General features: G+C 31.5%; 1 protein-coding gene across 3 annotated transcripts; it reads left to right on the top strand.

Annotated features, from left to right (window-relative positions):
- Nucleotides 1-79: 79 nt before the first annotated feature.
- LOC105219766 (protein gustavus) lies at nt 80-20780 on the top strand. Of its 3 annotated transcripts, XM_011196068.3 has the most exons (5): nt 80-222; nt 297-438; nt 3119-3160; nt 19164-20056; nt 20120-20780. In XM_011196068.3, exons 2-5 carry the CDS (start codon nt 419-421, stop codon nt 20257-20259), a joined length of 1095 nt encoding a protein of 364 aa, XP_011194370.1. In that variant the 5' UTR covers nt 80-222; nt 297-418; the 3' UTR covers nt 20260-20780. The 3 variants fall into 3 exon arrangements, with proteins under 3 accessions (XP_011194370.1, XP_011194371.1, XP_054082572.1); XM_011196069.3 differs by lacking the exon at nt 3119-3160 and having other exon boundaries at nt 116-438; XM_054226597.1 differs by lacking the exons at nt 80-222; nt 297-438; nt 3119-3160 and adding an exon at nt 3187-3211.
- The last annotated feature ends 7022 nt before the right edge of the window (nt 20781-27802 follow it).

Genomic DNA, 27802 nt, shown 5'->3' with positions numbered 1-27802 from the left:
GCGATTAGTGGCAATTGCGACATGGTAATTACAATGTGGACGTAAACTTACATGAGAATATTTAGCAAAAGTGGAATATGTTGCTGAATAAGAGATTGCTTCTGAGGCAGGGTTCTTCAGAGGTTTTAATTGTTTGGAAATTTATTTAACTCGCATTCTTTTAAATTTTTGATTTTTTGGAAACTGAATAAGAAACTATTGAAGAGTAAAACGATTGAAAAAGTAAAGTATTATGTTTATGTAAAATTTTGAGTATAATATTGAATTTGCTATTATGGTCGTATGGCACAATATAGCTGTGCTCTGTGCAACGCGCATCGTTATTATAGATGCAGCTTAATGCTTCGGACTGTTTATATCGTGCTCAAGTGCTAAGGCTTAGAAGGGATTGATTTTTTAAAAGGTTGGAATAAAATAGATGGAACTCGGAAAGAAAAGGTAAGAGTTAAAATAAATAGTAAAAATAATAAAAAATGTCTATAGACAACTAGGTGAATACATATATATGTATGTTCGTATATGTATTTGTTTAAATATTGGATACACAATGGTTTTAAGCGATGAAACTTCAAATGCGAATGTGCATTAATATTTTCGCGATTTGTTTAATTTTATAAAAATAATTCGGGTAAATTAAAATTTAAAAAATTAGGAGATACAAAACGAGGATGGTTACTGATAATAAATTGTCAGTAATTATACATATTTATGTATAAAATGTATGTGCCATTAGAAAACGTTACAAAACTGATTGGAAAAGTTGAACCTGATTTCCGCAAAAAATCCGTTATAATATTATAACCCTTCAGTTGTACATTGACATTTAATGTTATTGCTTTCAATCAAGCAGAGATATATAATAATTTGTGACTTATCTTTATTTTATACGAACAAACTTATATTAAATAATAAATTAATAAACTTTTTACGAGATTAACAGAAACTACACGGCATACCTCTAAAATATATATGTTTGGTTGGCTAATAATAATTTTCTCTTAGGATATCCACAATTACGATATCTTGCATATATTTGCATAAAATAATTAATATTGTGTGTATATTTCATAATTTAAAAGGGTTTATAAGTTAGTTTTCCAAATTAAAATGTAAAGTAGTGGAACAGAAATTTTAATTTAAAATTTAATACCGGCTATGCTTTCCGTACAAATTTGGTACAAAACTCTTTTTAGCGTTTTGGGCTTCTGGCAATGTTTTCAATAATAACAACGGCTGATAAAAATTCCGATATCGTCTATCATTGTAATTGAGTTTATGAATTGTACAGAATTTAATACATGTGTCATGTGAAGAATGTTTATAACATCCTAAACATAACAGAATTATAAATTGATATCTGAATGGATTTGCTTCTGCAAGCAATAACTTGGGCCACCACAAAACATCCTCGTAGGTGAAGGTGTTTGGCGCACTGTTGTTTGGCATTTTTGCTAGACAGTATGGATCTATCGGAGGGTGCTGGGTTCGAGGAGGCAATACCATAGAGTTGAATTTCACCCCGGTCTTGTTGCCTCCTCGGCTTAAATAGTGACAGTGGACCAAAGCTTACTCACACTAGTGGAGTGATAACAAGACTTCAGGTGTTCTATCTATTACATTATGTGGACTAAAAGGGAGCGAAGTGACGTAATATTCACAATTCTTCCGGCTGGTATGAAGCGAGCGGTAGCAGCAGCGATCACCTTGCACAATTGATGTTCTCCAATGATTGCGTTGTTGTGGTTATAGCGGTTACTTAGGCCTGCCTGAAACGACCGTCCCAGTTAGCTTTATTAATGTTAACGGTATGGTTGTCCTAAAAATAAAGCGAGGGGTTTCTCAATCGAGATAATTATGGGTAGGCGATCTGATGTTTCTGGGGGGCGTAGAGGCCAACCAATTAGTGTAAACTTAATAATTAAAGTCCACAGTATAAGTAAAACATTTTGTAAAAATTTATATAATATTAATCATAAAAACCCATACTTATCTGACAGGTGGTTTCCCGTTTAAAATCGGTATACAAATTGTCCTATTTGAGTTAAAATTTTATTAGCTTACTAACTTAATTTGAATTTAGTACATAATATTTATTGGTCCTTAATCCTCATATATCTATTATAATGATTTCAAACAATTTGATTGACGTCGATCATAAATATCTTGGGAATTTCATAGTAATTAATAGTATAATTAAAATTCTATTTTAAAATTTATAAGTAAAAAGATAATATTATATGTACCTTTCCTTGATTGGAATTTTTATGTATAATCTCCAATTTTGCTTTAATATACGGAAAACACATGTTAAAATTACCCTTTGTAACAATTCTTTATTATGAATCTCTTTGTCAAGACAGATGATTAAACATTTATTGTATCCAATATAACATTACATCGTTAGTAAAAATATTTAGTTATCAAACTAAAATAGATATTTTAGATAATTCACATTTCTAAAAAAATGTAAACATTTGCTTTAATTGCGGGCCTCAGTGCATGTCATATATAGACATGTGTTTAGAAGGTCGGGTGTAGTCTGGATATTTATTTCAAATGCGGTCATTTGAATGCTTTCGGTAGAAATAGGTACATATATATAATATGTCGTAGGTTTAGTGTTAACCTGCTGTAATATCCCGGACCGAGTGCTAGGGTCACTAGTTTCGCAAGGAAGCTGGAATATTGGAATGACTTCTTATGCGCATTTTTTGATGTTCCTATCTCTTATAATCCAGATAGAATCACATTAAAAACATCACTCAATCTAACTTTCATCTCTACAATAAATAATTAATTTTAATTTTAATTAAAAAATTAAATTTCAATATGTTTTTTTGAATACCAATTCAACAAAGTTGTAACAAAATAATATTACTTGTAACAAATAATTTAATAATTAAAACAGTTTGCGTATATAAATTCCTACATTAGATTTTTCCAACGTTTTGATGTTAGAAGTGTTAATATATTGGTGCTTTTTGTTTAGACATTTTGATGTTTTGTGGTAAACCATAATGATAATAAATCCTGAACAAGATTTTAGATACTCACATAAGGAAAGAACTTACGACAGGTAGCTGAAAGCTAAATTTTTTGTTTGCTTGTATGCTTTCAGATTTGCCATTTTGCTCTTGGATATTTTTTACGCCATTTTAAGGTAGCTGCACATTTTTACTATTCAATTGCATTTCAAAGGGGAAATCTTACGGTAACATATTTACTAGGCAGAAAAAAATATATGTATTAAATATGTAAAATTCTTGACTACATACACAGAAGTTTTAATATAATCTCAAGAAAACTAAGATACAGTGGACTTTTGTTGTCACTTTGAAACTTATTACAATGCATGGTCTGCAGTTTATTGATAATAACCTCAAAAACTAATGAACGTATATTCCTAATAAGTAAATCTTTTTTGAATTACAATGAAAACTGATGTAAATGTGTTTATATCTTCTGTATATAAAATGAAATAATAGCAAATGAAAAGTGTTTAATGGTAAAAAGTCAATAATCTTAACCACTTGGCAAATATTGGCTTTACCAACATTCATCTAACATGTCCTTTGACATATGCTCAATTTTTTTCCTTAGTAGAGAAATGCAACTTTCTTACTTAAATGTTATTTAGTAATCCTATCATTTCGATTAACATTAGGACATTCAGGTATGTTCTGCAATACGAATGAATTTCATTCAAATTCACTATCAATTCGACAATTTTATGCCGCTTTTACGGTTTACAACCTTAGCAGTTGAAGTTTTAGCAGTTGTAGTTAAAGAAAAAACATTAAATAATTTATATATGTAAATTTTTAACAGTATATTAAAAACAAAGTCTTTAGTAGCAAAGCAAAATGCAATTCGAAGCTAAAGCAAAAACAACAATCAAATTAATGTTTTTTAGGAGTTTCGCGAACATGGATAGACTCTACTACTCCCGTAAATGTACTTTTTAAAAAAAGTTAAGTAAAATATTAATTATAAATCGTTTAGATAGTCTTCAGTCCTTTCGCTCCAATACGCTTTTTCATATTTAATATTTAAAACCTCCTTCGTTTGTGGAAATAAAACGTAAGACAGTTATGAATATAATGCATAAATATAGGGCCTAATCATTGAATCCGTTTCGATCGAAAAATGGTTCGATTCGATCGAAAAATTTTACATCGGAATCATTGAATCCGTATCGAAAATAAAATTTACGATCACATTGAACTCACTTACCGACTCGAAAAAATACATTCCGTTGTTAATAGATGTCGCTAATTACGAAATCATTGAATCCGAAAAATCGAAAATTTTGGTCGAAATCTATCCGTTGGTGAATGAGTTGCGGAAATGTAAAAGAAATAAACCATTTGGAAATTTTTATGTAAATAATTATTGATGATGATGAAATCATGTTTTAAATGGTTATTTTAGAGACGAAAGACAAAAACGGACTAACAAAAATAAATTAAAAATGTAATGATATAAAGTTTCCCACTCGAAATACCGAAAGAATTTTCCCATAGAGCCTGAGGAGAATTAAATATTTTTATGGAAGAAATATCTCAATAGTTAAATGTCAGTTTTAATTTTTTTAGAATAAAGCAAAAAGCACAGACACTTTTTCAAATTTGTCGCATTTGTCGATAAAACAGTTTTACGTTCTCACTTTGTGGTAAAGCAGTTTATCGACGGAATCAATGATTGCATGAACATTTTCGATCGAAAATCTTTATCGTATCGAAATCGAATTCGCTGCGGATTCAATGATTAGGCCCATAGTTTTCATTTGTTCCTGTAATCGGAGTTATTTTAAATTTTTTATTTTTTTTTGAGAAAACTTAATTTCAAAAAATAATCATTTTAATAAAACGCACCTTATATCCCTTTTGGATGCAAGTCAAAATATTAATTAGTTTAAGAGTTAAGTTACTTCAAAGTCAAAACATTTCACTGTACAAGTTTTTTTTTTGGTTCATTGTATATACAAAAGCCCAATTAAGAGGCGGGGTCACGACCAAATTCCAACCATGTCACAGTGGTTCCATTTGTATGGAGGATAACGACAAAAATGGTTAGAATAGAGATACTGACCTGCAATATACACAGCATATTTCTGTTCATGCAAGTACGATATTCTGAAAAAATCGCAATTGTATAACGCCCACTTTTCATATTCTACATACATATATAATTTTAACGTTAAAATACCTGAGCATGTCATAAATTTTCTTCCAATTCCCGGATTTATTATTAATAAATAGAAAGGAAAACAGATGTGCCATTTAATTTTATAAAATTAAACAATTTATTTTTTACAGTTCAAATAAAAATTTAATAATTTGGAAGACAAATAAGGACGTTGTAAACCTCAATAAAAAATTCCTTTACGTAATTAGTCTTCCAACAATTCTATTGTAGATTTTAATAATGCGCTTTTCTTTTTGCATGGCAATTTTCGTTGACCTGTAATAAAAGGATCTGAGCTCAACAATAACATATTAAGTAAATCCGTATTTGTTGCAATTCGCTTAGTTTTCCTCGTATGCCTATACCTCTTAATATCCTTGTTTTTGGCTTCCGCAGCTTCCTCTGATAGTTCTCCAATGGATATTATTGCACTTTCGATGACTTCGGAACCATGCACTAGGATCGTGTGAACTGAAGGTGGAAGATAGAACCAAAGATACTTCTCTACAAGCCCTTTAGCAGTTTCAATATATATATCGTTCATCTCTTTTGGTTTGGCTTGGCATATGTAACACTTAGCAGATGATGTTTGACTTAGTGCATTGCATACTTTTCCATCAACCATAGTCAGTTGCAATTTGTGTTCGACGTTTATTTTCTGTCCAGATCTTAAATATTCTGTGCACTTTAACATATCAATTTTCTTCGTGAAATAATTCCTCTCTTCAATGCAAACTTCTGTTGTCTCTTTTTTGAAACTAAATCGTATTGGTCTGCAGTATCGAGTGGACGACGGTCGAGGATTTTTCCATATAACTTTAGTATCTTGTAGTGTCGAAGATTTAGTAACTAATTTAAGGGGCACATAGGATGTTACAAATAAACTCTTGTCTTGTAGAGTATTGTTACTAACACGTTGTTTATATTCACTGTATCCGGAGCTACCATCGAATCCCCACTTGCCTATCAAAACAAGATTGCTTATATTTACATCGTGTATGACGTTCAACACTTCAGTTTGGAGATCTAATATACGTGAAGCTGTATGGTCAAGTAAACTTTGCAGCTCCACTTCAGCCTGTGATTCACTCACGCTAACCGATTCTGCATCTGAATAACTTTTTTTCTTTTGACTTAAAACCTTATTATAGCTGGGCAAAACTTTGTACGAAAGTTTAGAGTTTATAAAATTACTAATTTTTAAGTACTGATGTTTTGTTAAGTTTGCATCAATTATTAGTGAAAGAACTTCGGTGACATTTACTTCCTGAAAAAGTGGGTTTGATTCCAAATGTACTTCACGTAAGGTATCCGCTACGAAAATATGCATTGATAAGACGTTCCTACGATAAGAAATTTAAAAAATAAAAATCTCAGAGAGAGAGAGTGAGACAACAACAACTAATTCTACATTTGTTTATTGACATTACTTGTAAAAACCAATGTTATAACACGCTCATTTGATGTACAAAATACACTTTGAAACTAAAAAGTTAGGTTATTTTAATGAACTTTATTTAGAAACCTGCAAATCCCTGCACATGAATTTAATATTATTTTAAACTATACTTGTATCAACATTTACACACTAATTCGGTCACTGCATTCGGTTGACAAAGTTACTAAATCTCCAAATACATTTAACAAAGAACAACAAAACTGAAACCAAAAGACACTTCATTAAAATTTGTTATTCTAAAAACAACAGCACAATTTAAAAACTTGTTATTACTGAAAAATAATACTATTACCATCTACTTTAATTTCCATTTTCAGTATTTTTATTTAGACACTTTTTTAAATTAAATTTTGCAGTTGAATGTACACGTTGTTTTCGCTTTAATTTTTGTCAACTATTTACTTCTGTGCAAGGCCGTACATATGTTGCTTTCACTCAAGAAGTTCCGTTAGAAATAATCAAAACAAACTCAAAATACACAAATTTGATGGCATATGCAACTATTTATTTAGCTACAAGCCCAATATATAAACAGACTTTTTTATTTTTGTCGTATGGGAGAAACCACCGTGCATGTATGCCTCTTGTAGTGATTTTCTATAACAAATTTTACTATTAAAGCTTAATTTGTGGTTTAGTTATAGCATAGTTTTCACTTAACGATATTTTGTGGGCGTGTCAGTGGTCCGATTTAATCCATCTACAATTTCCTCAGGATACAAAGGAACGTGTGTACCAAGTTTCATTAACTAACACGTTTAGTTCATGTTTACAAACAACCGTTAGTTAAACAAAACTAGTACTAGTACTCTGGGCAACATGTGGCGAGAATATTAAAATTATTGTATTGCATTATTTTAGTATACAGTAAGAGCTCTTTATTCGCGGGGTATATGTTCCATAAATATGCCGCGAATACAGAAACCGTGAATACGGGATGGTAATTTATATGGGATTATAGGGGATATGTTCCTACGTGACAAAAAAAAAAACAAATAGGTATATAAAAAAATGATTTAATTGAAGTTTTTGAACATTTTAACTAATTATCTTAAGGCTTAGGTAATGGTTTGAAGAATTTTGTAATTTTTTCTTGCTTAGCAGTTTTCAAAAGCTCCTTCAATTCAGACTGATACACAGTAGTCCCATTAGCAATTTGTCTCTTAAAAATTAGACTTCGTTCCATAGACGGATCTATGTTCATAAAGAAATCGCAGAGCTCATTTGCCGTTCTTAAACCTTCATTAAGATTTTTCAAATTGAATGTCACGTTTCCATTGCTTGTTGAAGCCTCTTCTTCAATATTACCAAAAGTTCAAAAATATTGCGAAAATAGTGGAATATTTAACATTTTCTTGTAATAAGATCTATTTTACTTTTTTATTAGTCCATTTGACAAGAATATTGAAACGCGAATAAAGGAAGCGCGAATAAGGAGCTTTTACTGTACTATTATATTTACACAAATTTATATGTATGTAATGCCTGGTTTTCACTAGGTCATGTTTGACGTCAAATGTTTCTCGGCCATATATTATGACATCCAAATAAAAACAATCAACAACAACAACAACATTTGACATCAAAATATGATTTTCCACCATGTTGGCAAATTATTGCCTCGCGAACAGTTGTATAAAAAAATAAAGAAGTAGCAAAATGTATTGAACAATTTCAAAATAATGTTTTTATTATATTTTGTATATTATAATATTTTGTATTTACATAAAAATTTATATTATGGAATTACATATTAGTAAAAGAGGAACTTCAAAGACATGTTATGCAATATCGTCCTATTATATTGCCATTTAACCTCCCTATGAGGAGTCATGAAATACTCCATAAAACGTTGTCTGCTTGCCTACCTTAAACATTGCTTGACTGAAGCATTCCATTTTCTATCATTCGGTTCAGTAATTCGTAATTATATAATGGGCCTAATCATTGAATCCGCAGCGAATTCGATTTCCATACGATAAAGATTTTCGATCGAAAATGTTCATGCAATCATTGATTCCGTCGATGAACTGCTTTACCACAAAGTGAGAACGTAAAACTGTTTTATCGACCTTTAGCGACAGATTTGATAAAGTGTTTATGCTTAAAATAAATATTTTTGCTTTGTTCCAAAAAAATAAATCTGACCTTTAACTATTGTGAAATTTCTTCCAAAAAATATTTAATTCGCCTGAGGCTCTTTCAAAAAATTCCATCGCTATTTCGAGGGGCAACTTTATATCGCTTTTAAACAGCTTTAAGTTATTTTTTCTTTGGTCTGTTTTTGTCTCTTGGCTCTAAAATATCCATTTAAAACATAATTTAGACCGTCATCAGTAATTATTTACATAAAAACTTCCAAATGGTTTATTTATTTTACATTTCCGCAACTCATTCACCAACGGATAGATTCCGACCAAAATTTTCGATTTTGCGGATTCAATGATTTCGTAATTAGCGACATCTATTAGCCGCGGAATGTATTTTCTCGAGTCGGTAAGTGAGCTCAATGTGATCGTAAATTTTATTTTCGATACGGTTTCAATGATTCCGACGTAAATTTTTTCGAATCGAACCATTTTTCGATCGAAACGGATTCAATGATTAGGCCCAATATACAAATTGCGACGACAATAACTGACTCATGTTCGAGAGTAACGTCTATTGGTTTTCTGAGGATCCGAAAACGCGATGCATATAAGGCGAACAAATTTTCCACTCTGTATAGCCTATAATTAAATAGAAGCTAAATGGTTTCATTTAGTATTTATTTAGTACATTAAGTACGTTTTTAAGGGGGGAGCCTGCTTTAGAGGCTTCAAAAAATCTATATTTTTAAGGATTTTTTTTGGAAAGGAAAGAAATGTCTGATTTAAATGAAACTTTTAGGATTTATTCTTATATATTTGAAGAGTCTTCTCAAATTTTTTTATTATTATACATTAGATATGCTTCATGTTTGAAGAAATTTACGGAGGCGCCTCGAGTTACATGTGTGGCGGGCAAGATGAAGGTTACAATTTTCATCTGAAACAAAAAAACAAAAGAAACTTTTAATTTTCAATAGGGTTAATCCCAGGTAAACCAAGAAAATTCAACAAAAAGCGAAAAATTCAACAAATTTAACAATTTTTCGCAGATAAAAAAATGTATTAAAAAAAAATTACTTAAAATCGTTTAAAAACCAGATTAATGTTAACTTTCTTAATGTATTTTAGGTTCACCTAGAAGAGAATTTAATTCCAAATACAACGCATTTTGATTCGTTTCGATAGGACGTTTACTTTTTTCCTATCTTGCCCGCCAATTTGAAAAAATCATAAAAATGGAAATCCGAGAAATCGCGTGTCAAAGTTTTCGTTCACAAAAAATCGTAAATTTCTTGAACTTACCCTATTAATATGCTAATCAGCGATTCCTGCTCCATATAAATGTCCTTCGGACTCTTCAAAAAATTGGTTTAGGAAGTGATTTACGCAAGAAAAAAAAATCGATTTTTTTAAGCCTCTAAAGCAGGCTTCCCCCTTAAGGAAAAAGCGTCGTCAGCTACGATGACAAATGGATGGGGGAAATTTAACGTGTTTTCTGCAAGAGCCGTAGAAAGAGAATATCTGATATTAAAATTGTATATGGGCATTTCCGCCATGTCGAACGGGACAATCGTACACCTTTCAATTAAAAAAAAAATGAACTAAAATGTTTTTTAATTTTGGCAGTTGGATTTTTTAATAGCCCTTCATTAGCTTTACATTTACTGTTAAGGTTGTTTTTGGAACGGTTTTCATTTTCAATATAATTGCAAAAAACCAAGGCATTCGCACGGGACAAAAAATGGAAGTCGTTTTTGGGGACAACGATTCAAACAGCAATTTCAGCGAATTGTGAGGCAATATTCAGATGTTTTTGATTGTAGAGCGTTGTGAATGGATGCCTTTAAAATTAGTATGAATTTCACCCAAAAATAATTTATAGTTTTTTTTTAATTAAATATTTATCACATTCGCACGGGACATTTTTTTCCATCATAATATTTATGTTGATTTTGCCGTTATAACACGGAATTATTTAACAACAAGTCCAATAAAATGGCTTAAAAAAGTAGTAAATGTATTTATTTATTTATTTTAACTAATATCCAACGAGAAACAACAAAAATTCTATAGTATGAATTGAAAATAGTATTATGAATGTGAAATACATTTTTTCAGAAAATGTTGCCCTCGGGTAGAAAAATCTTTTGGATTCCGTTATCTGCCAGACTTTCCTTTTGATAACTGCTCTAACTCCATCGATGGCTCCTTGCAAAAAAATTCTATTCAAATGAAGAATATTTTTATTATTTTATAAATTCAACCAGGCTTGATAATATAAATTTGATTTTAAACTGAGAGCAGTTACTTAAAAAAAAAAAATAAATATTTTAGAAAAGCAACTAAAGGATTTCTTAATTTTATTTAAGAGATTTATCAAGAAAATAATATGTCAAGCGTTAACTTGTCAATTTTAAAGGCAAACGATTTTCTCCTGACAACCTTGTTAAAATGAGCACTCTTATTTTGATTTGTAAGCCTATAATTTTTGCCAAAATCTATTTGAATAGCTATTTCAGTGGAATTGAAAGTGCGGTTTTTGCTCATATGTAAATAATTAATGTAAATGTATATATTTACATACTTAAGTCAATTTTATAAGACAAAAAATAAATTTCAATTTTTAAATTCCACACCTACGATGTCGCACGGGAACAATTTTAAGTAGTTACCAAAACCACAAATCTTCTGATTTTGTTTTATTTTAATTGTATAAAAATTTACTGTTCATACCCAAAATTTGGCGAGCTTGCTGCTTATATTTGCGATGATGTGGGAACAAGTGTTGTTTTTTGATGTCGCACGGGACATTAAAATATAGGATAATAAGAGAGCAAAAACTAGTTATTTGCAATCGCATGCTTTCTTATGCATTTTATTTTGCTCTTTATACCCTTATAAAGGTTTTATACAAAGAAAAAAATTATACATGATATGTTTCTTTAACAATTTTGACGAAAAAACAAATGCAGTAAAAAAATCGAAATGAGAAAAGTAGCTGCTATGCGACTTGGCTTTCGTATATCTCGTAATTGGTTATGAATTAATTTAATATAAATAAATTTAAATATTTTCCTAAGAAAATATGCAAAAACTTTGTAATTCTAATAATGTTTAATATTTTGTCTGTGGTGGACCTTCTGGTGGAAATGCCCATATTTTAATTTTTTTACCGCAAAAAACGCCTCCATCATATTCACGACCATAAGCTCCAACTTCTACAAACAAAAATATAAGATGGCATCAATTATAGCCATCAGAATAATGCTATTGTATTTCTTGTAGTTGAAATACTTGGAACCGCAGTTCGCAAGCGCGGAATGGCTATATGTTTCCCATCCAATGATTCACAGCAATTAGTGTGTCATGAGTGTTAGGAACCTTACGAAAATCCACTTTTTATTTTTTCGAAAACGAACAAACATGAATACTCACTTTCAAGCTTCAAAAAGTGCACTATATGGTAGATTGTAGAGAAGTTATTGCCTGTAACTAAATAACGTAGTGTTATCGACCGAGCTCGTTTCACGGAATATTGTTTTTCTTTTATAAACAGACCCGGTTACACGTTTTTGTGGCTAAGGTATACATTAAATTAGTAAGTTTTTCAATAAAGTGAAAAAATTCTTATGCATAAAGACGAAAACGTTATAGCCGGTAAATATGAAAATGATTGATGCAAATCAACATAGTTTGTTAAACTTTGTATTTTTTTTAATCTTATATTGAAGTATGCAGTAAATACAAAGTTGGCTCAATCTTGGCTTCGATGATGATATTGATAAGAAGCATTACAAAGTCGAGGTTGATTTATGTTATACAGCTTTATGACAACTGTTGCTACTTTTGAATGGAAAATAAAGTGGAGATAGTCCGGGCAATTCCAATGATTATAAAAATCCTTTGGGATAGTTGACTTCGTCATCCTGATTTGTAGCCTTACCATTTCCAATATCTAGCAACTGCTCAACAATTACAGTTTTATCTTGTTGTAAAAACACTTGTATTTTAGTCCTTAACCCTGCATAACCAATCATATTTTTTATGCGTTATAACTAGGGATGGGCACCACCACAATCAAACGAGCATCACAAAATGAGATTGTGTTAGTGTGCTTACTGTGGTACCAAACGAATCAGCAATCAAAAATATTCAGTCTGCTTGCAGAGGTTGAGCGAGCAGGTCTATGCCGCACGGTTGCACAATGCGAATATATGCACGTGCTAATGAATGTAAAAATTAATAATAATTTATATTTAATATAAATTATAGTAAAATTGGGTAATATAATAATTTAAAAAAGTAATTTAGTGCTATTTTATAATGAAAAAATTGTTTTCATTTGATACGTAAAATATACAACTTCGTCCGCATCGACCTGCACAGTCAACTGCTGATTGCAGACTGATTTCATCGTCGTTTATTTATCGTATTGTCCCATCGTAGGTGCTCGTTTTACGCTCTTCGCTTGTGCGTGTTAGTGACAATCGGTGTGTGTACGTATACGATCACTTACGCTCTTTTAGCACCTGCTAAAGCTCCAGTTACCGATGCTTGACTTGACTCAGCTTCGAAAAATTTGGCTTGGAAAACTTAGACGCAGTTATACTTCACACAACTTCAACTCCAGCTGTTATTATTATAGTTTCTGGGTAGAGTTGCCAGATGTTCAGATTTAGCTTTAAAATTAAGTTTTTTAAATTAAAATATCACCAAGATTGAAGATTTTAAAACTAGTATACAAAAAAATCTTCACTATTAGGAAATCTGTGAACACGTTAAGATTTTCTGTTTGAAAGAAAATTTTTTAATAAATATATGAATATAGCTTTGAGCAGAATACCACAAAAGAAACGTGCACACGTAGTTCAGTTTTTCGATATTTGGAATTGTTACAATATGTTATAAATTGGAGCCAGCCAAGCGTATATATGATAGGTGAATAAATAATTTATTCAAATTGTATTTGAACATTTACAATAAATTCGCAAAATATTTTTTTTCTGAGCAGATCACCACAAATTCTTTCAGAGATTCGCAATAGTTATGTTTCTGTTGAAAAATTACCCTCATATCGAACCTATTTGATTTGATTTGTTTATTGCACTTAAAGTTAAACAAGTATTTGCGTTATAAATAAAATAAAATTTTTTTATTAAACACATTAATAAATAATTGTTGTGAAAAAGGTATTTTCCTCTGAATTATCTTATTTTTTCTTTATTTGAATATTTATAAATATTAAAGATTAGAATTTTAACATATTTAATTTTAAACGAAAACATTCAGGCAACACTGGAATAGTGTCATAATGAGAATGAAAAGAGAAGCAGTGAGAGAGGGAGAGCAGTACAAATGTCAACGTAACTTAGAGTTCTAAATTCAACAGACTTTCAAGTCAAGTCATGTGTTCGGTAATCAATTACATGCAAGGCCCATTAAACGGATCTTTTATGTGACAGTTCTCAAGTCTCTCTAGGTCAAGTCAAGCATCGGTAACTGGAGCTTAAGACTTTGCCCATGCCTGGCTATAACCCATGTTAGTCGATTCGACTAATGTACCCTAAAAATCGATTCTATGGAACCGTTTCTTCATTAAATATTATAAAAGATATAAAAAGAAGAATACAGTTTTTTGTTTTTAAAAATAAAAAATCATCATATTTAGTTTATTTTTGATTAAGTTTGGTATAAAATTACTTGCTACTCTTATTCAGTCTTAGTAGTAGTCGAAACGACTAACATTGGTGAGCCAGGGTTAAATAAGCGATTCTTTATGTGTCGTTCTTCCCAAATTATCAACTTGCATATCTGGAGTATCTTCGCTATAGCGCTATTTTTGGCGATTTTGCAAACTGGTATTTCGTTGATTTGCAATTTTGAAGTAATTTCAAGGCCGAATGTGCAGTTTGTGTGCCTACTAACAGATGCCAAATTGCTCTATACAATATATATGATGATTTTCGTTATTCTATTGGTCTTTATGAATATATGAGTCAGTATTGTGTGCTATCTAATGAAATTACTTCAATAAATTGTGAGAGTATAAAATGTTTGGTTGAACCAGAACTTAGCCTTTCCTTACTTGTTAGAAATTGTTTTGGGGTATCCACATAACCTTATACAATTGAAAAATAACAAAAATATTTTAACAAAGCAACAATGAAAACCTTCAAATTATCATTTTTCGTTTTCTTTTTTATATTTTTATTGAATCGGCCGTTCTTGACTTTTTAGAAGACTAACGAACAGCAATTCATTCTTATATCTGTAGAATACACATTTTATGGGAGATTAGAAAAGTGTGGATTTTAGACTTTCATGGAATATTCTTTAAAAATGAATTAGCGAAATCGGTTCAGCTGTTACCGAGTTATGCGCTTAGCAACACATTTAGCGATTAATTTTGATATTATAGATGTGGAAGTGTGGTTTAAAATCCACAGGTGGTCCGATTCCGTAATCCTGGTCTAATCCACCATTGCTTTGGCTTTCTTTGCTGAGACCTCTTCTTATTCCATTCTTTTAACGTCGTTACAAGACATAGCGCCGTAGTTGCTATTGCAATTTTTCTATTTTTATTTATTTTTTCACTTTCACGAACCTTTTTAAAAATATTTATATTTTATTCTGTTCATCTATAGTGAAAACGGGTTTTCAATCATCTGACACCAAAAATTTACGTCAGTTTTTGAAATTCACTGCTATATCGACTTTTGGTTAGTTTTTATTATGCAATGAAAACGCATTTGACACAAAATGAACAGATATTCTTTGTGGCAGTTTTTGATGTAAATTATTTTGACCTAATGAAAACCATATTTGGCCGATTCTATCTACTTCTTTCGGATCACACCAATATCCGTTTTCTCGAAGTTTTTTAATTGAAAATTAAGTTCCATTTAATTTTAATTTAAATTTTTATTTAACTTTGCACTTAAGTTTCCTGCGTTTCACCATTATTGACATTTGGCATCCAAAAAATTATAAGCCAGGAATGTTAGTAAGAATAAAAGCTGATTTATGTAAACAAATAAATTGTTACCATGGTTACATATGACAGTATTTAAATAATATTTAAATGACAAAGCGTGACCATTTAAATAAAAATTAAGTCAAATGGTGAAACTGAAATTAATTATTTTTCACTTAAATTTGTTTCGTGAAACCGGCTGTAAAATACATTTTTTTTACTTTTTTAATTTCTTTAAAACATAAAATTTGAATTCTGTTTACCATAGAAATCACAGTGATTCACATTTGACTAAACTAATAATTCATCACGATGATAATTTAACAGCCGGTTTCACGAAACAAATTTAAGTGAAAAATAATTAATTTCAGTTTCACCATTTGACTTAATTTTTATTTAAATGGTCACGCTTTGCCATTTAAATATTATTTAAATACTGTCATATGTAACCATGGTTACGCTTTTCTATCAGCTGAATTCCCATTTTTTTACCATTTTGACAATGAAAACAATTTATTTGTTTACATAAATCAGCTGTTATTCTTACTAACATTCCTGCCTTATAATTTTTTGGATGTCAAATGTCAATAATGGTGAAAAGCTGGAAACTTAAGTGCAAAGTTAAATTAAAATTAAATGGAACTTTATTTTCAATCAAAAAATTTCGTGAAACCGGCTATAAGTCTAGTATAAATAAATTCAATAATTTTGCAATAAATTGAAGGTTTTATTTACCACTGCTAGAAAAATTCGATTCGAATCTGTATTGTTTAACAACTTGTTGAGATTCTGAAGATAATGCCAAAACCACTATTATAGAAGCATTCGTAACAAGGGTAGTCTATTTTTAAAAGTTCGCTATAGACAGGATCACGTAATAATCACTTGGTGATGGCCTGGACTATAAGGTGCATGCAAAAGAAACTCCCAAACAAGCTTCCGAAATTTTTATCGAGTCACTATCACCAAGTGACCTCTTTTACAATGCGAGATATGAATGACAAAAGTCATATCTTTGAAAATAGCGGATTCTTTTTACTAGACCTACTATATTCGAATATTGGCATTATTGCTCATATTTGTCCTTAAAGGAAAGAAGTAAAATTGCTGAGAAAAAAAATTCTTTGAGAAAACGCCAATAACTTATTTTTTCTATCAATATTTATCTTATAATAATAATTTATTTAGTTTTAATATTAATCAAATGAATAAACAACTTTCTCATATGCGCTGAGTTGTTTACTTATTTTGTGATGTTATTTGTCTTTGTTTTTCTTTTGTAACTATAATAATTTACCAAATAAAGTTGATGAAAGCATCGGCATCGGCCGATTCATTGCCAGCTGGCAGATTAATCGCCATTGGCCAAAAATTTGGTATCGGCAGGACACTAATATTTTTTGTTTTAAATAATTTGAAAGTTGTAATTCCTTTACATGACATGATAAAAACGAAAATGAACAAATTTCTCGATTTTTAAAAACATCAGACTCAAATTCGGTCGTTTTTGTAATGATTTTAATTTCCATTTTCACTCGGATTCCAAATTTAAGATTTGTCTTAAAGAATTCGAATATTAAAACATCTCCAAAATAACCATAATGCTCACCTATACTTTTTCGGCAAAATACTTAAAAAATATTTTTAATATGGTACTACACGCAGTGGCTCTCAGCCAAAATGATGCAGCAACGATATGAAAAATCGCTTAGTAAAAAATCATGTTTATATTTCGAAAATAAAAACTTTTACTAATTGATTGATTAGGATATATATTTATTCTTTTAAATAAAAAAACGCAACAATTATTTATATTTTACAGGCGTTAAGTAAAAACATATTCGTATACCGAAATACAAGCTCACTGACAAAATGATGCACAAATGTTTACCGTTAGGGTGCCTGCAGAGTGGACGCTCAAAGCTGCGCTGATAAATTTTTGGTATCGCAGAATACATGCGAGAATTAGCGCTAAATTCCGTGAATAAAGAATGTAGAGTAGTAAAGTAGTAAATAACACTCTGCAGACACCCTTAGTGGCGACAGCTTGGCGCCGATTTTGGAATGCAAAGTAAATACTGTTATAAATGTGACCTATCCTGGAATAATATTTAATAGTTTTGATATTTTAGTATTGTCATTTGTAAAGTATATTTCAAAATGGGCCGCCAAACAAGTATTGTAGTGCGCGAGTTAGTTCTAAGTATTATAAAGACGGAAAAACTCAATGCAAAGTCGGGTAAATGGTGAAACTGAGTCAAGGAACTATTTGGCAAATCATTTAACGTTATGTTCGTGATAATCGTGTCGCAAATAAAAAAAATCGGTTCATAAGCTTAAAGCAACGAAATGGAAAAAATCCTTTGGAAGAACAGTGATCCCAAAACCACAAGAAGAATGCTCAGATAAGCTGATTTAAATGGCCACACAGCCCGTAATAAACCATACATCAATGCTAAAACTCGAAGTGCAATGGTTAAGGTAGCAAACGAACAGTTATATAAGCCTGCAAGCTTCTAGAATACCGTAATTTTTGCAGATGAGAATAATTTCATCTTCTTTAGATCGGATAGAAATAGATATGTATGGACAGAACCAATTGTTGTGCTACAACCGCAGAATCTACGTAGTACCGTAAAACATGAGGGAGAGCATGTAATGGTGTGGGGATGCATGTCATCTTGTGGTGTCGGGAATTTGGAATTCATCGATTGTATTAAGTACAAGAGTGTGTATCTGGATATTTTTAAACGAAATTTGCTACAAAATGCCGCGGAATTAAATACTTTTGATAACTTTCGGTACTATTAAGGTAAAGATCTGAAGCACAAATTCGGAATTGTGCTAAGTTGGCTTATTTGAAAGTATCCACATAGTACAAACACCAGCGAAATCTTCAGATTTTAATGTAATTGAGAATCTGTGGTCAGTTTTGGAACGAGACATGCGAAAATACCAAATTAGAAATAAAGCCGACTTGAAAAACGCCCTGCAAACAGAACGGAATAAAATTGCTTCAAACTATACAAAAAAATTGGTAGAATCCATGCTGAAACGTAGAAAGCGGTTGTTGATAGTAAGGTTTAGTTTTATCAAACATTTTTGTAAAATTAAATCGCCGTAATAGACACAAAAAACCCATTTAAAACTCTTTGCATATTTTACAAACATATTCGGACACTAAATGGGACTACAAGCCCATTATGCGACTTTTTTTTTCATAAAATAGTGTTTATTTGTGTTTTAAGCTGCCTCAGTAACAACGGCAAACATTTTTAATTTGCCTTTAGTAGTAATTTGTGTTTATACACACACCAATTATTAAATTCTTTTCCTTAAATTTCAACCCCGAATACACTTATTATTATTCTTAAGTGATGTGATTTAACTTCTAAATTTAAATTTTATTATATATGTATAGTTACATATTAATGCATTTTTTTTTTTATTTTAGATATAAAGGTGGTCGGATGCCTGGCGTAAGAAGTACAGATAGACGTCGGCCGCAAAATATTTCTTCAACTTCATCTTTAGCGTCACGCGTTGTATTGTCCCGTTTGGAACCAAGAGAATTTGAACGCCTGAAGCTATCATATAAAGTAGCTCTTATTGACCAAAGAAAAACCAGAAGCTGCCGTGGTATGAACATGGGCCAAAAAATAAGTGGAGGTTCAAAATCAGTTAGCCGAAATGATTCACAGGCAAACTTTAAGCCAATAATACCACGTGAACTTGCAGCTGATTTCATTAAGCCTACTCGTTTAGATATCTTATTGGATATGCCACCAGCTAGTAAGGAAGTTCAGTTGAAGCATTCGTGGAACTCAGACGACCGATCATTAAATATATTTGTAAAAGAAGACGATAAATTGACATTTCATAGACATCCCGTAGCTCAGAGCACAGATTGCATTCGTGGAAAAGTAGGACTTACAAAAGGATTACACATATGGGAAATATACTGGCCTACAAGGCAAAGAGGTACACATGCAGTGGTAGGAGTAGCCACAGCTGAAGCGCCTTTACATTCAGTCGGCTACCAAAGCTTAGTGGGTTTGTCAGATCAAAGTTGGGGTTGGGATTTAGGAAGAAATAAATTATACCATGATTCTAAAAATTGTGCTGGAATCACTTATCCAGCCATACTTAAAAATGATGAAGCTTTTTTAGTCCCCGATAAATTTCTCGTTGCTTTGGATATGGACGAAGGTACATTAAGCTTTATTGTTGATCAGCAATACCTCGGAGTTGCATTTAAGGGACTCAAAGGGAAAAAACTTTATCCTGTAGTTTCTGCTGTCTGGGGCCACTGTGAAATTACAATGACATATATTGGTGGATTAGATCGTAAGTAATTGATTTTTTTTAAATATATATATAAGTATTAATATTATACCTTCAATTTGTTAGCTGAACCTTTGCCGCTGATGGATCTTTGTAGAAGAACTATTCGCCAAAAAGTAGGGCGTACACATTTAGAGGAGCGTATTCAAGAGCTACAACTACCGCTATCTATGAAGAAGTACCTACTGTACAAAAATCGAAGATAATACCTTAATATAATCACTTAAGATTTAATTTACATTTAAAGTAACTTCACTGTCAAAAAGTATCGTTAAAGCTGCAAATGTTGCCACTATTACACGCGTAAGATCTCCAAAAATTCGGTCTATTTACAATAACAAACGTATTAAGTGTAATTATAACATTCTTTACTTTTGACACTAACTACAGACTCGTATTAAAAATATTTTTATTAGATAAGCCTAAAAAGTATCTTGCTTCCCTGTGTAAGGAAGCTTTTAACATAGCATAGAAGAAAGAGCTGTAGGCATGTTTAAGATTGTTTATTTCAATTATACAATAAATTCACATAAGCATATATTTTTCCTTGCAGCAAACGCAATGATTGTAATAATTTATATAAATATGTCAATACCATTAATTTCTAAGAACTATAGGTAAAAGTGAGTAATGGTACTAGAATATATAAGCTCTTTATTGACGAAATCATATGTTTGTTTAATAATATAATTTCTGAAACAGTAATATAGATATTTGCAAATTTTTCTATTTGTTCTTTTATTAATTATTTTTTTAATAACGTTTGTATTTTATTATGATATAAAAAACAGTCAACATAAACTCAGTATTTTGGTACGAATGCAGCTCGAGGTTTGTTGTCCCGATATCCAAGTGTATCATGTGATTGCCAATAATTATACAAACATTTGTAATATAATATTTTTCAGTAACGCAAACTGCACAATATGCTTGATGCAACCCGTTCGAAAAAACAAAACTAGCATCTGCATCGGAAATGAAAATTCGAATAGAAAACATAGCTTAGCTGATGCACAAAAAAGCGCAAATCTTTCAACGAAGAAGTAGTTGCAGAAAAAACAATACAGAAAGTAATGGAAAAATAAATTTAATTGAGCTACTTTGTCATTAAAGTACTAATTTGTATTTATTTTTACGATTCTTATTTTATATAAATTGAGTTTTTGACATTTTTTATAAAATACACGATTTTTATTTTCATTCAACTTTATGTTCATAAATGCAAATGTTTCGATGAGCAGTTCCAAATAAGCGTCATGAAACAGCACTTGCCGACATAACATCAGCTGCACAAACTACGCAAAGTTGCCCAAAATTTCTGCATTACCGAAAAAGGCCTAACTCATACAGCTCGTCGTTCCATCCTATGCGGTAATCACCTTTCCCAATGTTCAAAGGACCATACATATTCCGTAATCATCAGTTGTTGACATCATCTGCACCATAAAGCAATGCGGGAATGATAAGGGACTTGCAGAGGTTAGTGTTTGTTCGCAGAGAGAGTACTTTGCAATTCAATTACCTAATCAGTCCCAAGTAGCTCCTGTTGGCAAGAGTGATTCTTCGTTGGATTACAAGGCTGACATTGTTACTGGTTATAATACTGGTTCCAAGATAGACGAAATTATCTACAACTTCAAAGTTATAACTGTTTGTTTGATGACAGGATATTTCGTTTTGTCATCGTTCGCTTCCTTATCTAGTCTCCAGAACTTTCGTCGCGGTTGTTATGGCCAATGATATCAATATCTTCGGCGTACGACAGCAACTGTACACTGTTATAGAAGATTGCACCTTCTCTATTAAGTTCTGCGACTAGTCTCTCATCCGAAGCTGTTTTTTTCTTTTCATTGTGGCAGTTTTTTTTATGTGGTGGGTTCAAAACCCTACGTACCACCACAGAAGCGGGCTTCGCCTTCTCATTTTAGCTCGCGTTTTAGCACGACTTTCCACCAACAATTTTAGCGCGTATTTTATTCAAATAGTCGGCTAACAAAATTTTGGTATGCACATCATCAGAGTATCAGTAACGCAGTGCAAACATGCGATATAGTTGCCGTGCTGCTATAATTTACGTAGCTTGAATGCACCCTATCTCATCCTGAATATTTCCTGTTGCAGTAAAGTGCCTTGGAGACGATCAAATAATTGCGTCAAACACTTTAAGTGTGTTGGTGTCGTCGGCTCTCATCGGCTACACGTACGCTACACCGACCTGTTGTCGGCTCTGTTTGATGAAAATCAAAAATTTTTGATATTTCTATTTGACGGACGATAATTTGATCGTCTCCACTCATGTTTGACAAGCATGAGCTCATTTGCAGGGAAGATTTCAAGCTGAGAGGACATAGAAAAGTGAAGTAAAGCGAAGCGGAAAAAATAAAATAAGTTCAAATAAAAAAAAATAAAATAAATATAATAAAAAAAAAAATAAAATAAAATTAAATTAAATTAAATTAAATGTATTAAAAAAATAAATTAAATTAACTTAAATAAAATAAAATAAAATTAAAAAAATAAAATAAATAAATAAAATAAAATAAAATAAAATAAAATAAAATAAAATAAAATAAAATGAAATTAAATGAAATTAAATGAAATGAAATTAAATGAAATTAAATTAAATTAAATTAAATTAAATGAAATGAAATGAAATGAAATGAAATAAAATAAAATAAAATAAATTAAAATAACAAAATAAAGTAAAGTAAAATCAAATATAATAAAATAAACTAAATAATATAAAATAATACAAAAATGGAGAAATTTTTTTTTCATAAGAATTGCAGCACATGCCATTAATAGATCATCATCATCCGACGATGACATGATGACCGTTCGTTACGAGCTCAAAACTAAACTGATGTTTGACGTGTTAATTTGAACGTTTGCGGGCAACACACGATTGAACATCACTAACACATATGCACTGTTTGACGCAATTATTTGATCGTCTCCAGGGCACTTTACTGATGATGATGTTAATAATCGATAATGTATCCATGCAATGCTCTTTCACAGTTTCTTCCACCCAGTTTTGTCCTGGATTAGAGAGCCTACAGCGTTAACTATTGTGAAATTTCTTGCAAAAAGTATTTAATTTAGCTGGTGCTCTTTGAACAATGGGTCTAATTATTGAATCCGCAGCGAATTCGATTTCGATACGATAAAGATTTCGATCGAAAATGTTCATGCAATCATTGATTCCGTCGATAAACTGCTTTACCACAAAGTGAGAACGTCAAACTGTTTTATCGACAAATGCGATAAATTTGAAAAAGTGTCTGTGCTTTTTGCTTTGTTAAAAAAAAAATAATACTGATATTTAACAATTGAGAAATTTCTTCCATAAAAATATTTAATTCTCCTGAGGCTCTTTAAGAAAATTCTGTCGCTATTTCGAGTGGGCAACTTTATCACATTTTTAAACTTTTAAACATTTTTAATTTATTTTTGTTAGTCCGTTTTTGTCTCTCGTCTCTAAAATACCCATTTAAAACATGATTTAGTCCGTCAGTAATTGTTTACATAAAAACTTCCAAATGGTTTATTTCTTTTACATTTCCGCAACTCATTCACCAACGGATAGATTTCGAGCAAAATTTTCGATTTTGCGGATTTCGTAATAAGCGACATCTATTAGCAGCGGAATGTATTTTTTCGAGTAGGTAAGTGAGTTCAATGTGATCGTAAATTTTATTTTCGATACGGATTCAATGATTCCGACGTAAAATTTTTCGATCGAATCGAACCATTTTTCGATCGAAACGGATTCAATGATTAGGCCCAATTTCTTTCGCTATTTCGAGATGCGGCTCCATATCGTGTATTATCACCTCAAATAAATTTTTGTTAGTGTCTTTTTGTCTCTAAAATACCCATTTAAAACATAATTTAGGCCGCAATCAGTAATTGTAACAATTTATAAATGGTTTAATTATTTTAAATTTACGCCACCAAGGTATAGGTTTTAATCAAAATTTTCGATTTTACGGATTCAATGATTTCGAAATTAGCGGCATCTATTAGCCGCGGAATCTATTTTATATAGTCGGTTTCAATGATTTCAACGCAAAATTTTTCGATCGTATTGAATCATTTTGTGATCGAAATGGATTCAATTAACAGCCCTATTCTGAAAAAACCTCATAACTGAGTTGTGAGGAAAAATTTGTGAGGTTTCTTGTGACGTATATTTTGTGAGTCTATTCAGGCTCGAACCTCATAAGAAAAAAGCTTAAAAAAGTCACCAATTGAGGTGAAAAGCATTTTGCTGTCAAACAGTTGTTTCAAAAGAAATAAATTCAAAATAAATACAAATTGATGTAAAATTTGTAAACAAATGAAACAAATGAAATTGCGTATTTACAGTCGAAAGTTAAAAAACAAAAAAATTATAAAACAAGTAAGGAAGATATGGTTTTTGACCCATAAGTGGGCGGAACCACGCCCATTTAAAATTTTGTATACCATTTTGAGAGCAGTTCTTCCGTATCATCTTTACAATGAAATTTAAGGTTTCTGGTTGTTTTCCTTACTGAACTTACTGAATTTTTAGTAATTTTTAATACAACCTTTGTATGGGAGGTGGGCCGTATGACCCGATTTCCTTCATTTTTGGACGGTATAAGGTAGTACCTAAAAGAAACGACTCTAGAAAGTTTCCTTGATATAGCTTAATTAGTTTGCGATATATGTACAAAAAACTTAGTAGTGGGCGGAGCCACGCCCAATTCCCCAAAAAAATTACATCCAAATATGCCCCTTCCTAGAACAAGCCTTTGTACCAAATTTTCGGTTATCGCCATTTTGTGGAAGTGGCAATGATCGGATTGCTCACATTTTCGAACTTAAACTTCTTATGGTGCCAAGAAATACGTCTTCCAATTTCATTTTCATTAAGATATCTCAATTTTTACTCAAGTTACAGCTTACACGGATGGACGGACAAACGTCCCGGATTTGAACTTTTTTCGTCACACTGATCATTTTGATATATATAACCCTATATCTAACTCGTTCAGTTTTGGACTTGCAACCATATAATACTCTCGTAGCAACTTTGTCGCGAGAGTATAAAAATAACCTGGGTGTAAATCTTCGTCTAACGTGCCCGGCAGTCCTTTGCTTTACAAAAATAATGCGTCCTTATCGGATCGTAGAGTTTTAGGACTCTAGAGTTTTAGGACTTAGGCAGCAAATCGCTCAACAAATGAAAATGCAAGGTACGTCCAAATTGCTCCAGATTCGGTTAAACAAATTATTCGATAACTGATCTTTTATAGAGGCCATTTTTTTCAAAGAACAATTCCTCCATGCTCGTTATAGCACGCAAATATTTACACATTTGTTTACAAATATTGCTAAAAACCAAAACAAACACAAATATTTTTGTATTGTGATGGCTGCTTTCACACGTCACAGATATTTGAGAAAATTGTGAGCATTTGAGCTTTTGAATTTTCTCCAGCATAAGGTAATCATCACAAAATCCAAAAACCTCACAATAGTGAGTGTGGTGATTTTTGTGAGGGCATGAGAATAGGGCTGTAAATGACACTTCAGCAAAAAGTAAAACAAGATGATGATCTACATAGCTTTCGCATGTTTTCGCAACCAACGCTCCGGAATTCGAACTCGTATTCGAAGACGCACAGAAGTTGAAAATTTTCAACTTTCATGCGCTAGCACAGCAACCTTCACATTCTTAAGAATAGCAACCAACAATATGTTAGTTACAATCTTGCGTGTTTTAATTATTTAAGCCCGTTTTCTTCGCTACAGTATAAGTATTTTTGTGAAATATAATATTTATTAATTTATTAATAATATATTTATCAAATATTTAAAATAATTTTTAAAGATTAGGGGTGATGAAGTTTTAATAAACAAGGTAGACAGTTTAAATTTTCCTTCCGTTGCTTAATTCGAGGTTTTCTATGTACACTGATTATAAGAATCAATAAATATTTAAAATCGCCGTCCATATTATTTAGGTCGTTTTCAAAATCGCAAAGAAAAAGTGTGTATGTGTATCACCTTGTACACAGCTGTCAACGCAATCAAAAGCGCATTTATGAAGTTGCTCGATATATACGCAGTCAAGCGCATTTTTTTGCTTTCGCATTCGCATTCGCATACGCGAGCTATGTAGTTTCAGCTTAAGACTAAAAACGTGCCCGGCAGTTAAAATGAACAATGTGCTAGCACCTCCAGCGAATGAAGTAACTTATCTTGAGATTCACCTGGATAGAAGACTCACGTGGAGAAAACATACAACGAATAATAAGTTCTAAAGAGCAACGTTTCGCTAAAACAGCTCAATCACTTTGTTGAACCTGTCTGGTTTTAAATATTTTAAGATTTTATAACTCAAGTGCAGAACACATAGGGGACGACAAGCGACGAGCGACATCTACCAAATGTTAAAATACACGCATTCTTATGGGTACAGCTTTTTAGACAACAGCATGATTTGGCGACAGCAGGCTTGAAGTGGTCGCTGTCACCAAATTACAAATGTTTTGCCGAGGACAATGTCCGCTGTAGAGCTCCACTAATATGTGAAATGTAAAATTATTCAAAGTTCTAACAAATATGACGTTACTTTGTCAGCAGAAGCGTAAAATAGCTTTGATATATAATTTGTAATAACAATCGATTATTTAAAACAAATAAATCGACCTATTTATACATATTTTGCACAAAAAATTTCACTTCAGTGAACGGCAAGAATGAAATTGCTGTTTGATATGTCACTGCCGTCTTCAAAATGTTCATCACGCTGGCTTTAAAGCAGTGGTCAGCACGAGAGGCATTGTGACTGTGTAGGTGAGCACGAAATAAAGGATACCCAGTGAGAACTCTGTAACCATCCATTTTGAGAATGTTTTCAATATTTTTATAAAACATGAATTTTTGAGCTCATTTATTCAATTTAGTTATTTTATTATTTAGACAAATATATTAGATCACAAAAGCATTAACTTTTCAGTCTTTAAATAGCTTAAAACCATAAATATAATACATAACATACAACAACATTCATAAAAGTAGGCATTTCGCGCAGGGCACTTATGCAAAGTGCTATAGCCATGCGCGATGTTTACTCGTTGCTGGTTCGACAACGACTGAATGATATAGCGTAAGCGTACGTGTGACTGGAGTCGGCACAATTGTGGTATGGAGTACCGACCACTGCTTTAAAGTGACATTTGTAGTCAGCCGTCACTACAGCTCAAACTACATAGCTCGCGTATGCGAATGCGAATGCGAAAGCGAAAAAATGCGCTTGACTGCGTATATATCGAGCAACTCCTTAAATGCGCTTTTAAATGCGTTGACAGCTGTGTACAAGGTGATACACATACACACTTTTTATTTGCGAGTTTGAAAACGACCTAAATAATATGGACCTCGATTTTAAATGTTTATTGATTTTTATAATCAGTGTACATAGAAAACCTCGAATTAAGCAACGGAAGGAAAATTTAAACTGTCTACCTTGTTTATTAAAACTTCATCACCCCTAATCTTTAAAAATTAATTTAAATATTTGATTAATATATTATTAATAAATTAATAAATATTATATTTCACAAAGATACTTATATTGTAGCGAAGGAAACGGGCTTAAATAATTAAAACATACAAGATTGTAAGTAACATAATGTTGGTTGCTATTCTTAAGAATGTGAAGGTTGCTGTGTTAGCGGATTAAAGTTGAAAATTTTAAACTTCTGTGGTTCT

Source organism: Zeugodacus cucurbitae, chromosome 3 (assembly GCF_028554725.1).
Source record: "Zeugodacus cucurbitae isolate PBARC_wt_2022May chromosome 3, idZeuCucr1.2, whole genome shotgun sequence".
NCBI classification, from domain to species: domain Eukaryota; kingdom Metazoa; phylum Arthropoda; class Insecta; order Diptera; family Tephritidae; genus Zeugodacus; species Zeugodacus cucurbitae.
This window is presented reverse-complemented; position numbering and strand designations above follow the sequence as displayed.